Here is a 12,734-nt window from a genome sequence, read left to right as displayed (position 1 = left end):
TGCCCTGCCAGTTTCTGATGGTGGCACCTGCCTGCGGGGTGCCCAAAGGCTGCCAGGATCTATCCTGGCTTCATAGGGCAAGACAGTGTCTCTGGGCTGTGAATTTTTCTCTTACCTACAGACACTGGCAATGAGGCCCCAATAAAGAGGCCCAGGGAACATGAGGTCCCTGCTGAGCAGGGAAGCCCACCCGGCCTGGCCAGCTGCAAACCATGGGCTCCCCACTCCTGCTCAGCCATACTTCCTGCCTGCAGGCACACAACATTTTGCCTGTGCCTTGCCTCGTGGAGGGGCAGCTGGGCCTGGCGGACAGGTCTGACTTCCAGCAAGGTGACCACCTCCAAACAGGCCTTGTGCTCCTACCTCAAGTGTCCACATTTGCCTTGAAAGTAAGAATTACTTGAAGAGCTTGTTCCTGGACCCCTCCCAAACCTGCTGGATCAGAATTTCCAGAAAGGTGGCCTGGTCATATAACACATGCTCTAGGTAATTCTTACCCAGTGGCACAGGGGACAGTGGGGCAGGGTGAGACAAGTGGCTCTCAGGCCGGGGCACACCTACAGTGTCCATGGAAGCGTCCCCGGTGCCCAGGCTGATGCCACTGCTGATGGAACACCTGCCTGCCCAGTCTCCAGGAGTGCCAGGAGAGCCTGGTAAGCCACCGATGACAGCCACCGAACTGGACAAACTCCAGGCAAGGGCGGGGACAGAGTATGGGCCAGCCCCTTGGTGAGGGCACGCCTGCCACCACCATGGGACAGATGCTCGGAGGCCGGGCCAGGGAGGACAGGAGCCTGTGGCCTCTCACCTTCACGCCTCGGACGCGGAACTCAGCCAGGGCCCTGCTCATCTTGGTGGCGGCCGTGGGGTGGTCTTTGCCGTGGGCGATGACTTTGACCAGCAGTGAGTCATAGTGGGGGGAGATGACAGCTCCCTGGAAAGCCGAGGCGTTATCCAGGCGGATGCCCATGCCTTCCCCACTCCGGAACACCTGCCACGGCAGAGGCGGAGAGGGGTCAGAGCCGGGGGTGCAGAGAGAAAGAGGGAGTGACTGGTCGGAGAAACAGACTGAGGAAGCAGGGGAGGGCTTCCAGAGAAGTCTGATGGGGAGAGGGCGCCAGGGGCTGAGGTTCTAGGTGTCTGCTGGGTAACTTGCAGAAGTAGGCATGCAGGCGTGCACACGCACACACACACACACACACACTCTGGGCAGACATGCATGATGGGCACGGGGCGGGGGGGGGTGGAAGGGGATACTTGAAGGTATGTGCAGGAAGATGGGCAGAGGGGGACAGACCGGGGTCCTGGGATGCCCATGGCATCCTGTTTCCGTTTCCAAGGGGCATAGGCCTGTGTTCGATCAAAAGGAACTTAATAAAATATTTAAGGGTGAACACTTGGCTATGTGCAAGAACTGTTGGCTAAAAATATTTTGTGGTAAACCAGGCTCTGAGGAGCCAGGCCTTGGACGTGGGGGGAAAGGCTGTGCTGCAAGGCGACTGGGCGGCTGAAGCACATCCCCAGGGCTGCCCCTTCCCAGCTGAGGTCACAGAAGTCAGCAGCCCATGGGACAGAGCTCCAGCCTCTGATCCTTCCGGAAACTGAATCCAGGCTGGACCAGCTCCCGGCCTGGAGCCTACCAGCTCTGGGCCCAGAATCCAGGCAGTGCCCTGGCCCAGCATCCACCCGCACCATTGCTGGGCAGCTCAGGAACCCAGGCTCTCGTCTCAAATCATCCTCACTCTCCTCGCTGAGCCCAAACTCCCCAGGTGTCCTGCCTCCACCAACAGGCTGGCGGTGACCCACTGACCACAGGGGACTGTGGGGCTCTTAGCAGAAGGAGACAGAGGTTGACGGCACAGGAGACATGGGCAGGGCCTGCGTCTGGGGCAGGGGAGCAGGGGGAGTCCCGAGAGCAGGAGAAGTCAGGGCAGGGCAAGAGGCAGCTTTCCAGCTGCCTCAGTGCTGAGAGAGAGAGAGGGCATGGTTCAAGGGGAGAGGCGCGGGCCAAGTGCACAGCTGGGCTGGCTCTGTCCAGCTCTGGGTCCCTGCCCTGCTCTTATGGGTGCTACGGCCCTATCTCAGCACCGGGCTGCACTGAGGCCCGTCTCCGTCTCCTCTCTGCCAGCCACGCCCTCCCCGACGCCCTCGATCATCCCAATGGACCCTTTGGCCCCGCTCGCCCTTCCACTGGGCCACCCGTGCCCCGGTTCTCGGTTCTCGGTTCTCGGTGCAAATCTGAACTTTACAGAGGGAGGAGGTGGGGGAGGTGGGAGAATCCAGCGCTTCCCGCTGACTCTAGGGTAGGGCCTGGATCTCAGATCCCTTCATGCTGCCTCCCCCGATCCCTCGTGGACGTGGACGGGGCTGGTCTGGGGGAAGCTGCGTGGCCCTCAGTGCTGCAGCGTCAGCCCTACCTCGATGCGGCCGGTGTCAGGCTGGAAGCCGCGGGCAGGGTCCTCGGTGGTGACCCGGCACTGGATGGCACAGCCGTTGATGCGGATGGTCTCCTGCCGCAGGCCCAGGTCAGGCAGGCTTCTGCCTTCGGCCACGTGGATCTGAGCGTGGACCAGATCCACACTGCGGGGCGAGGAGAGGTGCGGGTGAGGGGGTGGGCGCAGGAGGGAAGCCAGAGGCAGGCACGGGGACGAGCCTTGCACCCACAGACTTGAGCCCATCGCCCCTGCAGACTCGAGCAGCTTGAGCTGCCGGGATCCACCAGCCCTGGGGCCCCGCAGGAGCCATTCTGCAAGTCCAGGTGACAGAGCGCACAGCAGCTGGAGGGGGCCCACCCCACCTCCCGAGGATACTTCCTGCAGCCCCTTTCAAAGCACCGCTCCCTGGAATTCTGCCCCTGCCAGGGCCAGCTTCTGCCCTGGGGACTCCTCGTTCACCTGCCTCCCCCACCCCCCTTCCTTTGTAAAGTTCAGATTTGAAGCTGCAGGTCTCTAGGTCACAAGGTCAGGACACCCCACTCTGGGGGCAGTTTGCAAGAGAACAGGAGCTGCGGAGGCCAGGCTCTGTCGAGAGGGTGCCCCGGCTGCTGACTGGCTGGCAGGGGTGGGCGCACAACAGCACAGACTCCACCCTGCAGCTGGGCTTGCCCCCGCCACCCTCCCAGAGGAGACCTTAGAGTAGGAGGCTTCCAGATCTGCCTGGTTTTCTAAGTTCAGCCTATTGACTGCCATGCTCCTAAGGAGAGTAACAGATCCAAGAGGAACAGCTGTTTAAAAAACAAAACCCTCAAGATATTAAATTTATTGTCACCGAGGCTTGGTGGTAAGAATGGCCTGGAAAATACCGTGGCAAATTTCCTCAATGTTTTATACTTCCTGCTAAGCCACTTCACAGTAAAGAGGGTAATTACCATTTATCGCCGCATCACCATGCACTGAGGCTATGCTGTTTTGGGCTTTATCGCCACCACGATGCTCTGAGAGTCTCTGTCACCCCTCTCAGAGGAGCAGTCTGAGGGTCAGAGAGGTTGCAATCACCCAGGCTTCACCTGGCTTGTGAATCCTAGTCTGTCAGCTCCAGAGTAAGCAGAGACTTCTCCTTAACAGGGCAGGGCCATGGCAAGTTCAGGACTGGCAGCAATGTCCCAGCAGCACCATGGGGAGATTCAGAGTATATGGCTGGACTGTCCACCTTGGCTCAAACACTGATCTCAAGAGAGTGAGGAACCTGGGATCTCAGTGCCTGCTGGGCAAAGGCCGGCAGCCCTGGCAGCTCCCCAACCTCAGGGGGTGTCAGGGGAAGGGGGGGAGCGACTGCAGGAATGTTCCATGGTCAGGTGGACTGGCCCAGAGCCAGGGCTTAATGCTTAGATGGTTCGAAACATGCATTGCGAATCAATGAAAGACCATTTTTAATTGCTAATAAAATAGGTAGATTTTAAAGAATGCCAATACTCAATGCTTGTGGGAGACCCAAAGGTACAACCATCTAGAAAGCTGTCCAGCAAGAGATGGCTCAGCCTCTGATCCAGCACTGTCACTAAGGCGTCAGTCCTAAGGACTCTTCAGAGATGCGGTCAAATATGTTAGCCCGCACACCCGTAAAAACCGCAACAGCCGGAAACAGCCTGACTGTCTAACAACAGCTGAGACGTATTTGGATGACGGAGTACCGTGCAGCTGCTAAAAGTATTAAGAAAGAATAATGGCAGAGGGAACGCGTCCACCAAAGGGCAAACTAAAAGAGCCCAATAAGAGTTCTATAGGAGACATCTTAATTTTATCACAATATTCATATGGTAAAATAAATAAAAATAGCAAGACGCACACAGAAAGATTATGTGTGGGCATGGTGGCTCCCACGCAGCTGGAGGCACGACTGGCACCCCCCACCTTAGCCCTCCTGCACCTCGGTCTCCTTGGAAACACGGGTGCTCGCCCCTTTCTCATGTGCTGTCGGAGGGTCCAACACCCACACAAGGCAGGGAGCACAGGGCCAGGCCTGCGAGCTTCCTCCTCAACCCCTTACTGGGGGTAGAGCCATGAATCACTTTTTTCAGCTCCTCCCTGTTATATTTCTATAATAACAATTTTTAAAAATTAAGTCCCTTCAAAAGAGGGAAAAGAAGTATAACTAATAAAGTATCAGTGGCTGAGAGAGTTCAAATAGAGTCAGGAGGCTTCTCTGGAGGTCACTCTTATGCAAGCTTCAGTTAGACACTGCTACTATCATAATTTACAAACCCCAACCAAAACCATTCCTGCCAATCCTAAAGAACACCTAGGGCACTATATCAAATTCTACAAAGATTCCACGCACGAGGGTAACTTTCCAGAAACTTACAACCTCCAGGTGGGTCCCTAGACCAGATAAGTCCTGAAACCTAGAGGGCCCAGCCTCTCCAGAACATCAGATAGTTCCATCTCCCTACCCCATATTAGTGACAGTCCCTTCCAACTTGAAAGTTATAATGGCCATAGCCCCAAATCCCCTAGAGATCAAAGGTGATGGTGGAGTTATACAGAGAAGATAAGGTTTAACAAATGAGTATGATTGCTGAATCATTAAAGTGATGTCTCTTTTAGTCCCCAGTATCTTAGAGCAGCTAGAAGTAAAAACTTAAAATTGTGATATTATAACCCATACTAAACTCTGAAATCTATTCTACAACAAATTGTGGTGCTGTGCTTTGAAATTTATTGCTTCTTCAAATATATGTTATTTTTCACAAAAAAGAAAAAAAGTAGACTGTGATGATAAAAAAAATATTTATTCCTTCTAGCCTCCTATTTTCTGGAGCAGCTAGAAAGAAAAATCTGAGAGGATGGTATGGTAGCGCATGACAAACTCTGGGATCTGTCCTGTAACTACGTGTTGAAGGGCACTTTGAAAACTACTGCTTTTTTCTGTCGTTGTTTTGTATATATATATGTTCTATTATACAATAAAAAAAGTTTAAAAATAAAATTGAGTCTCTGAATCCCTGATTGTTCTCTACCCAAGTGGGCGCAGGCCACGCTCCCCAAGCAGCCACTCCTGTGGATTTCGCACAAAGCCGCATCCTCGTGCAGCACCCTCCATGCCATCTGCAGCCTGGGCTTTGTCACTGGGCACCTGCCCGTGTGGCCCCAGGACCCCCGGGCCCCTTCCGATCCCCCGGCTCACTCTGTGATCTCCTCGGTGACCGTGTGCTCCACCTGCAGCCGGGAGTTGACCTCGATGAAGTAGTGCTTGCCGTGCTTGTCCACAAGGAACTCCACGGTGCCCGCGTTCTCGTAGCCCACCTGCGGGGGCGGCCAGTGAGCAGGGCCCGAATGGCGGGGCCGGACCTCACCCACTGGGCGGGGTCCAGTGAAAGAGTAGCTGGTGGCCCCGACCCCAGCAGAGGGGCCGAGCCCAGGGCTGGCTCCAGCGTGCACACGCCCTGAGGATGCCACCGGGGCCAGGCTCAGCTGGAAGCATCAGGGGCTGTGCCCAGCTGGTCGGGGACAACACCTCGAGCAGGCGCCCCCCCTTGCGGCCTGGGTCCTGCCTGCCTCGTACCCTACCCTCTCTGGACCCTTTGATTTGTAGAAGGGTTTCGAAATGTTCCCTTTGACTCTCTTATGCTGTCCCCTCTGGCGACTAACCAAAGAGATGTCACGTGAGACGAGCCAATAGATAAGGGTTCTGCCCTTGGCTCATTTCTGGTCACACCCAAACCAAACACCATGGCTCCCTCAGATGCGCTAGGGACCGAGATGGATATGAACCCTAAAAAAAGGCCACACTCAAGGTAAGAGTGCCCATCAGTGACGTACCCAAACCCCGATCCACATCGGCCCCTGTTAGCTGTGACTGGCGCTGAGCCACAGGGAGCCAAGCCAGGCTTCAGCTCGGGAGGTCCCGGAACCTGAGCTCGCGGGCTGGGCCCGAGCAGCCTGAGAGGCTGAGGTGGCACAGCCCAGGGAGGGCGGTAGGCCTGCCAGCTGGGGGGAGTGTGGGCACCCCTGCATCCTGGAGGGGGTGGGTGCAGGGCTGGGAGGGCACACGCGCCCACGGCTCTGGGAGGGCAGGTATGGCCGGGATAGGACGCTGGACTCAGTGTGGGAGGGGCTGGAGCCCAAGGTTTGGGCTGAGGCTTCTAAGGAAGGTCCGGGAGGAGCCTGGTAGTGGCAGGTCTGGGGACAAGGCACTGCTGGAGGACATGGCTCGCCACCCCCAACACTCCCCACCCCAGTAGCACCACCCGGCTGGGCAGAGACTGGCAGGAGGCAGACCCTCTGGGAGAACGGACCACAGCAAATGAGAGGCAGGGGCAGGTAACGGAAGAAGCCACACCCCACAGCATTCCCAATCCCGACAGGACCCACAGACTTCCGTTCCTGGGTTCCTGGGGTCACCTGGCGCCCGCACACGCCCACCTGTGTGGCAGGGAGAGCCGCGGGGACGGGGGTGGGGTGGGGGTGGGGGGCAGGCACACAGCAAGGCTCCCTGGGCCGGCCTGTGGGCGCAGCCTCACCCTCTCCGCACACACAGGGCCTGGGCCGCCCAACCCCCCGCGGCGAGCCCTGCTCCTCACCTGCTTTGCGAGTCTGACGGCGTCGCCGGTGAGCCGGGTCCGGAGCTGAGGGGCCAGGTGGGCGGCGGGCGCGATCTCGACCACCTTCTGGTGCCGCCGCTGGATGGAGCAGTCGCGCTCGTACAGGTGCAGGATGTTCCCGTACTGGTCCCCTGCGGGGGAGGTGGACCGGGCTCAGCCCTTCCTGGGGCCTCAGCACCTCCTGAACTCTCCCAGAGCCTGGGGCAGCCACCACGGCCGGTCAGTGGTGCCCATGGGAGGGAGGCAGGGGCACCACCCACCCCGCCGGGCTCCGGGAGCCGCCTCCCTGACACGGGGGCCTCTGGAGCTGCCCGAGGCCAGCCCCTGGGAACCCAGGACGCCAGGGTCCCGCCCGGCTCCTGCCCCCCACTGTCCTGAGACGGGACTTCAGGAGCACCCGGGGGAGCAGAGGGAGGGCGCCCACTCACCCAGAATCTGCACCTCGATGTGGCGCGGCTTCTCGATGAACTTCTCCACGAACAGCGCCCCGTTTCCGAAGGCGGCCAGAGCCTCCGAGTAGGCCCGGGTGTAGTTCTCCTCCAGCTCCTGAGGGGCGGGGGGCGCCCACAGTGACTGGGGCCCCAGCTCTGCCTCTCGCCTTCCGCCATGCCCCCACCCCCCTGCTCCCCTGCTGTGGCGTCACCCTTGCCCCCCATGGCCTGCTCCCGGCCCCCGGCCCCGGCTCACGTCGTAGCTGTGGACAACCCTCATGCCGCGGCCCCCGCCCCCGTAGGCGGCCTTGAAGATGATGGGGAAGCCGTAGGTGTTGGAGAACTCGTGGGCCTCGCGCAGGGAGGTGATGGGGGCATCTGTACCTGGGACCACGGGGACGCCTGTCGGGAGGGAGGCAGGTGGGGGCCTCTGTAAGAGGCTGGAGCCGCCGCCAAAACCCGTGCGGGAAGTCAACACCCAGCTGCCCGCCAGGGTCACCTGCGGCAATGGCGATGGCCCTGGCCTCCACCTTGTCCCCCATCTTGCGGACAACCTCTGGGCTCGGCCCGATGAACCGGACACCGGCGTCCTGGCAGGCCTGGGCGAAGTCCGCTCGCTCGGACAGGAACCCATAGCCGGGGTGCACCGCGTCCACGTCATTCTCCTGTGGGCAGGGGCTGGGTCAGGGGGGGCTGCACCACCCCCAGCTCCCTTCGCCCAGCCCCTGGAGTCCTACCCACCCCCCACCTTACTTGTGTCTGCTCCACTCACTCATCTGCTCACTGACATTTACTGCAGGCTTATGTGGGTGCCGGGCACGGCACTGGGGAGACAAAAAGGCACAGGCCCCAGGCCCTGCCCTCAGGCCACTCCCAGCTGGCCAAGGCCCCAGGGCTCACCTCACCCCACCCAGGGGTGCCACCCCTGCTCTCCAGGCCCCGGCCTGACAGTGCGCTCACCTTGGCCACCTTGATGATGTCGGGGATGTGCAGGTAGGCCTGCACTGGGGCCAGGCCACGGCCGATGAGGTAGGCTTCGTCGGCTTTCTGCCGGTGCATCTGGCCCGTGTCTTGCTCCGAGTAGACAGCCACTGTGCGGATGCCCAGCTCCGTGCACGCCCGGAACACGCGGATGGCAATCTCACCTGGGGGGCAGGGCGGGGGCGGGGGTAAGAGGTGGGACTCCTGGGCCCGAAGAGAAGCCGAAGGGAGCTGGGGAGCTGGGGCCAGAGCAGGGGCGCCGGGCGGAGGACCCGGGAGGAGGCTAAGGCCGGGTGGGGTCTGGACACTGGGCTCCACCCCCAGCTCCGGGGACTCACCTCTGTTGGCCACCATGACTTTCTTGATGGGCTTGTACTCCAGGCGTCGGATGCTGGGGGAGGCAGCGGCGATGCTGGAGGCCCAGCGAATACCCAGGAGCTTGCGGCCCCCATGCACCATTCGCAACTTCAGCATCTGGGGAGGACAGTCAGGGCCCTCAGCACCCAGCTTCCCAGGAAGAGTGACAGTCCCATTCCCAACCCTGCGGTGGCCGGGTGACTGCGGGGGCAATCTCACCCCACTCCCTGGCATGGGTGACGGGCCATGGGTCAGGGAGCCCCCGAGTGGAACCCCAGCCTCACCCTGATGCTAACACTTGCCCTGGTTCTGAAAGTCCAGCACTTCAGGCTCCTGCAGTGATGCAGGGGCCCAGTCGGGGCTGTGTGTGCACCCAGGCAGGGTGTGGGTGGGTCAGGGGCTTCCTGACCCCTCAGTGCCCCCTGCCTGCTGCCCCTGCCAGACACAGCAGACCTCCTCCCCTGAAACAACCTACCCTGCTGTGTCCCCTCCCCTTGGGGCCCTGCCAGGCTGGGAGAGGAGGGATAATGAATTCTCAGCTCAGCTCATGCTCTCCAGTGGCTCACAGGAAGCAAAGTCCCGGCTCAGGGAAAAGGCAAACTTCTTCAAACGTGATGGAAACCTCCCTTTCTACCGAGGGTGACTCAGTAAACTACCAGTATTCGCTGGCAGCTCCCAGAATGCAGACAGGCTTTGGAGATCATTTTTATAAAAGAAGGAAACCAAGGCCCAGGCAACTGCCCAAAGATTTATTCAAACCAGAATTCAGTCTCTTCACCCTGGCCCTTCTCTAGCCCTTCTACGTATTTCTTAGCAAAAGTTTTTAAAAACATCTATTTGGCCATTTTGTTTTAGGTAGAGATCCTACGAATACAGTCAATAAATACAACAAGTACTGCAAAAATTTTCAGTGCTATAAATAGGGCCAATAATATGGAGAAGGGAAAAGACAGAATAGAGTGGATGTAATTCACACCGCTGAAGGGGGCACTTTAAAATGGTTCAAATGGAAAATTCTGTCATATATACCACAATGAAAACAAATTTACAAAAAGGCAGACTACAAAGAGAAGAAAAATTAAGGCAAGGAGAGGAGAAGAAGAGGAAAGACCGCCAGGCCTGGGAGAGAAAGGACACCCAAGTGCGCAGGGACCCCGGCGGGTGCAGCCGCGGGCGCAGGGCTCTGCCGCGCTGGGAGCTGGGGGCAGGCGGCGAGGGGAGGAGAGGGCACCCGGTCCGGCCTGAGCGCCTTTCAGGCCATGGCCAGCGCCTCCAAGCCAAGGAGGCGAGTGAGCACGGAGGCCTGGAGCCTAAGGGGCCGACAGAGACCTGCGGACAGCGCGCCACGGAGAGGGGACAGCGGGGACACAGGCCGCGAGCTGGAGGGAGGTGAGGCCCTAGGTGTGGAGGCCACCAGGAGGGCGGAGGAGCCCGGGGCTGGAGGGCCCGACCAGCAGGGGAGCTCTGGGGGCTGGGCTGGGGCAGCCAGGACTGAAGGGGGCCGCAACAGGACTGGGTACGGGGGTGGGGTTGGGGAGAAGTTTGGGGAGACCACAGGCAAGGCTCGCTAAGGGGTCTGCTGTGGAAGGCGAGGGCAAGGAGGAAATCCAGGACGGGTGGGTGCCGGGCCCTTTCCAGCCACGGGACGGACCAGGGAGAGACAGGTCAGGCTGGGGAGGGGCGGAGCTCAGGGAAAAGCAAGAGCAAGAGATAAAACCCTTGGCAACAGCTGCTAAAGGACAGGGTTGGGGGTTTGGGGTTTGGGACCGGAGAGGGGAGGGGAAGGAAATGCGGTGGAGGGCGGGGAACGCAGCGGAGGGGCACAGGCCTCTTGGTGGGACGAGGGGAGCCTGGCGCTGGGCTTCAAGGCAGGCGCCTCGGGTCAAATCCCAGCTGCGCCAATGTAGGCAGGTTAACTTGTGGGGCTCTGGCGTCCCCATCTTTCTAAGTTAGAGACATGAATAACATACTGTCATTCTTGCTTAGTAATAAAGGGAGAAGCTGGCACGTTCCGACGGAGAAGCCTGGCAGATGCCGAGCCGCGCCATCAGCCTGACCCCAGCAGCCCGGGATGCACACGCCGCGCCTCCCGACGCGAGGCACCGGGCCAGCGGGAGGGCCTCGGCACCCCCCCCCGATGTGCCTGCCAAATCCAACCAGGACAAAACATGGAGCAAACCCAAATCAAGGCAACTTCTCCAAAGTAGCTGGCCCAAACTCTTCCAAAATGTCAAGGTCATGAAAGACAAACACTAAAGAACTGTTACAGATTAAAGAGATTAAAAGAGCCACATCGACAATTGCACACGTGGGCCAGGACCCGACCCTGTGCTCCTTTACTATCAAGGACATCAGTGGGGCAACTGGCAAGACTTGAATAAAGTCTGGAGATTAGATAACAGTGTTGCGTCAGGATCGATTTTCTGATTTTGACAACTATTCTGTGGTGACATTAGACAACGTCCTCACACTTAGGAAATAAACACTGAAGTATTTAGGGACAACAGGATGTCACGTCTACAACTTACACTCAAATGGTTCAGGGAAAAACAGGAGAATGAAAAAGCAAATGTGGTAATACCAACATTGGGGAAGTTGAGTACAGGATCTAAGAGAATGCTTTGTACTACTTTTGCAACTTTTCTGTGAGTCTGAAGCTATTTCAAAATAACAACTGAAGACAAGAATCACACCACAGCTAACGCTGGTGGAGGCACCACAGGGAGTGCAGAGCCCAGGGTGTCCGCTAACTGCTCGGGGCAGGGAGCTGTCATGTGACTCTCACGCCTGGTGATTTCTTCAGCACAGTGAACTTCAGATGTTATCAGCCATCGTCTGCCACCTGCATGTCTCCAAGCCACCCTTCTAACCCTCTGGTGCTCGGCTCTGCCTGGATTTTCCAGAGTCACCTACTAGGAAGGAAACTCTCTCCTCGAGCGGAGCAGCTTGGAGCAGGCAGGTGCTGCAATGCCTGGCCCACGTGGCAGTGAGCTGCTGTCGGGAGCGAGATTCCCCCTTCTCCTGGGCACCAAACACCTACTCTGCTCAGGCCCCAGGACAGATCTGCAGCTGGGAAAGGGCCCTGTGGATAGAGCCCAAACTGCCACGTAGGGTAAACTCAGGATGAGGCAAAGATCTCCTTGAGGACAAGGCCGGGGACAGAAGAGCAAATATAAGTGGCCGATAAACCCCAAACAGTTCCATCTCACTAGCAATCAAGACATTCAAAATAAAACAAGGAGGGGCCACCTTTGCATTAAGTTAGCAGCCATGTTGGAGACGAGGACAGCACTGCTGGAAATCCCGGCCTGCGGGCGTCAGACCCACAGGCACGCTGCCGGCCCAGGACAACTTCTCTGGAAAGCTCTTTGCAGAACTCATGGAGGGCCTTTAAAAATATCTACCCTGTTGTCTTGCTATTTCTTTTTCTAAATCGATGAAAATGTACTAAGAAATGATGATCATACATCTATGTGATGATATTAAGAATCACTAATTGCATATGTAGAATGGAATGATTTCTAAATATTGTGTTAGTTAATTTTTTTTTTAATAATAAAAAATATATATATATCTACCCACCTTGGCCTAGTCACTGCTGTTCTAGGAATCAACCCATGGAAAAATTCAAAAAGATGGAAACCAAGATGTAGGCAGAAAGATGTTCAAAGCAGCATTGTTTACAAGGGCAACTAATGAGAAACATTTCAAAGATCCCACCCCCACCCCTTCCCCTAGGACAACTGTACATTAAGTAACTTAATGATGACAGGTCTGCACAGGTTCTGACGGCCTAGGGAATGCCCAGGATAGAATGTGAAGTCAAATACATAAACATAGGACCTCAGGAAGGTGTTTTTAAGGCCAGGGAAAGCCTGGAAGGCACTACACTGGCATGGCTCCTACTGAGCCCCATATGCTAGAAC

The 12,734-nt window shown here is 57.7% G+C and overlaps 1 protein-coding gene across 6 annotated transcripts in view; it reads right to left on the bottom strand.

Moving 5' to 3' along the window:
• Positions 1-12,734, bottom strand: part of PC (pyruvate carboxylase) — a 133,983-nt gene that overhangs the window by 14,482 nt on the left and 106,767 nt on the right. For all 6 annotated transcript variants that reach the window (XM_077115587.1, XM_077115589.1, XM_077115586.1 and 3 more), the window contains 9 exons: positions 8,790-8,925; positions 8,431-8,615; positions 7,970-8,135; positions 7,727-7,872; positions 7,468-7,585; positions 7,019-7,170; positions 5,623-5,741; positions 2,418-2,580; positions 809-991 (listed from right to left, as the gene is read on the bottom strand). In XM_077115587.1, coding sequence (XP_076971702.1) covers positions 809-991; positions 2,418-2,580; positions 5,623-5,741; positions 7,019-7,170; positions 7,468-7,585; positions 7,727-7,872; positions 7,970-8,135; positions 8,431-8,615; positions 8,790-8,925 — 1,368 coding nt within the window. The remainder of the gene's footprint in view (positions 1-808; positions 992-2,417; positions 2,581-5,622; positions 5,742-7,018; positions 7,171-7,467; positions 7,586-7,726; positions 7,873-7,969; positions 8,136-8,430; positions 8,616-8,789; positions 8,926-12,734) is intronic.

The sequence above is a fragment of the Tamandua tetradactyla genome, chromosome 9, assembly GCF_023851605.1.
Source record: "Tamandua tetradactyla isolate mTamTet1 chromosome 9, mTamTet1.pri, whole genome shotgun sequence".
In the NCBI taxonomy this organism is placed as follows: Eukaryota; Metazoa; Chordata; class Mammalia; order Pilosa; family Myrmecophagidae; genus Tamandua; species Tamandua tetradactyla.
The sequence above is the reverse complement of the archived record's forward strand: the minus strand, read 5'-3'. Positions and strand labels throughout refer to the sequence as shown.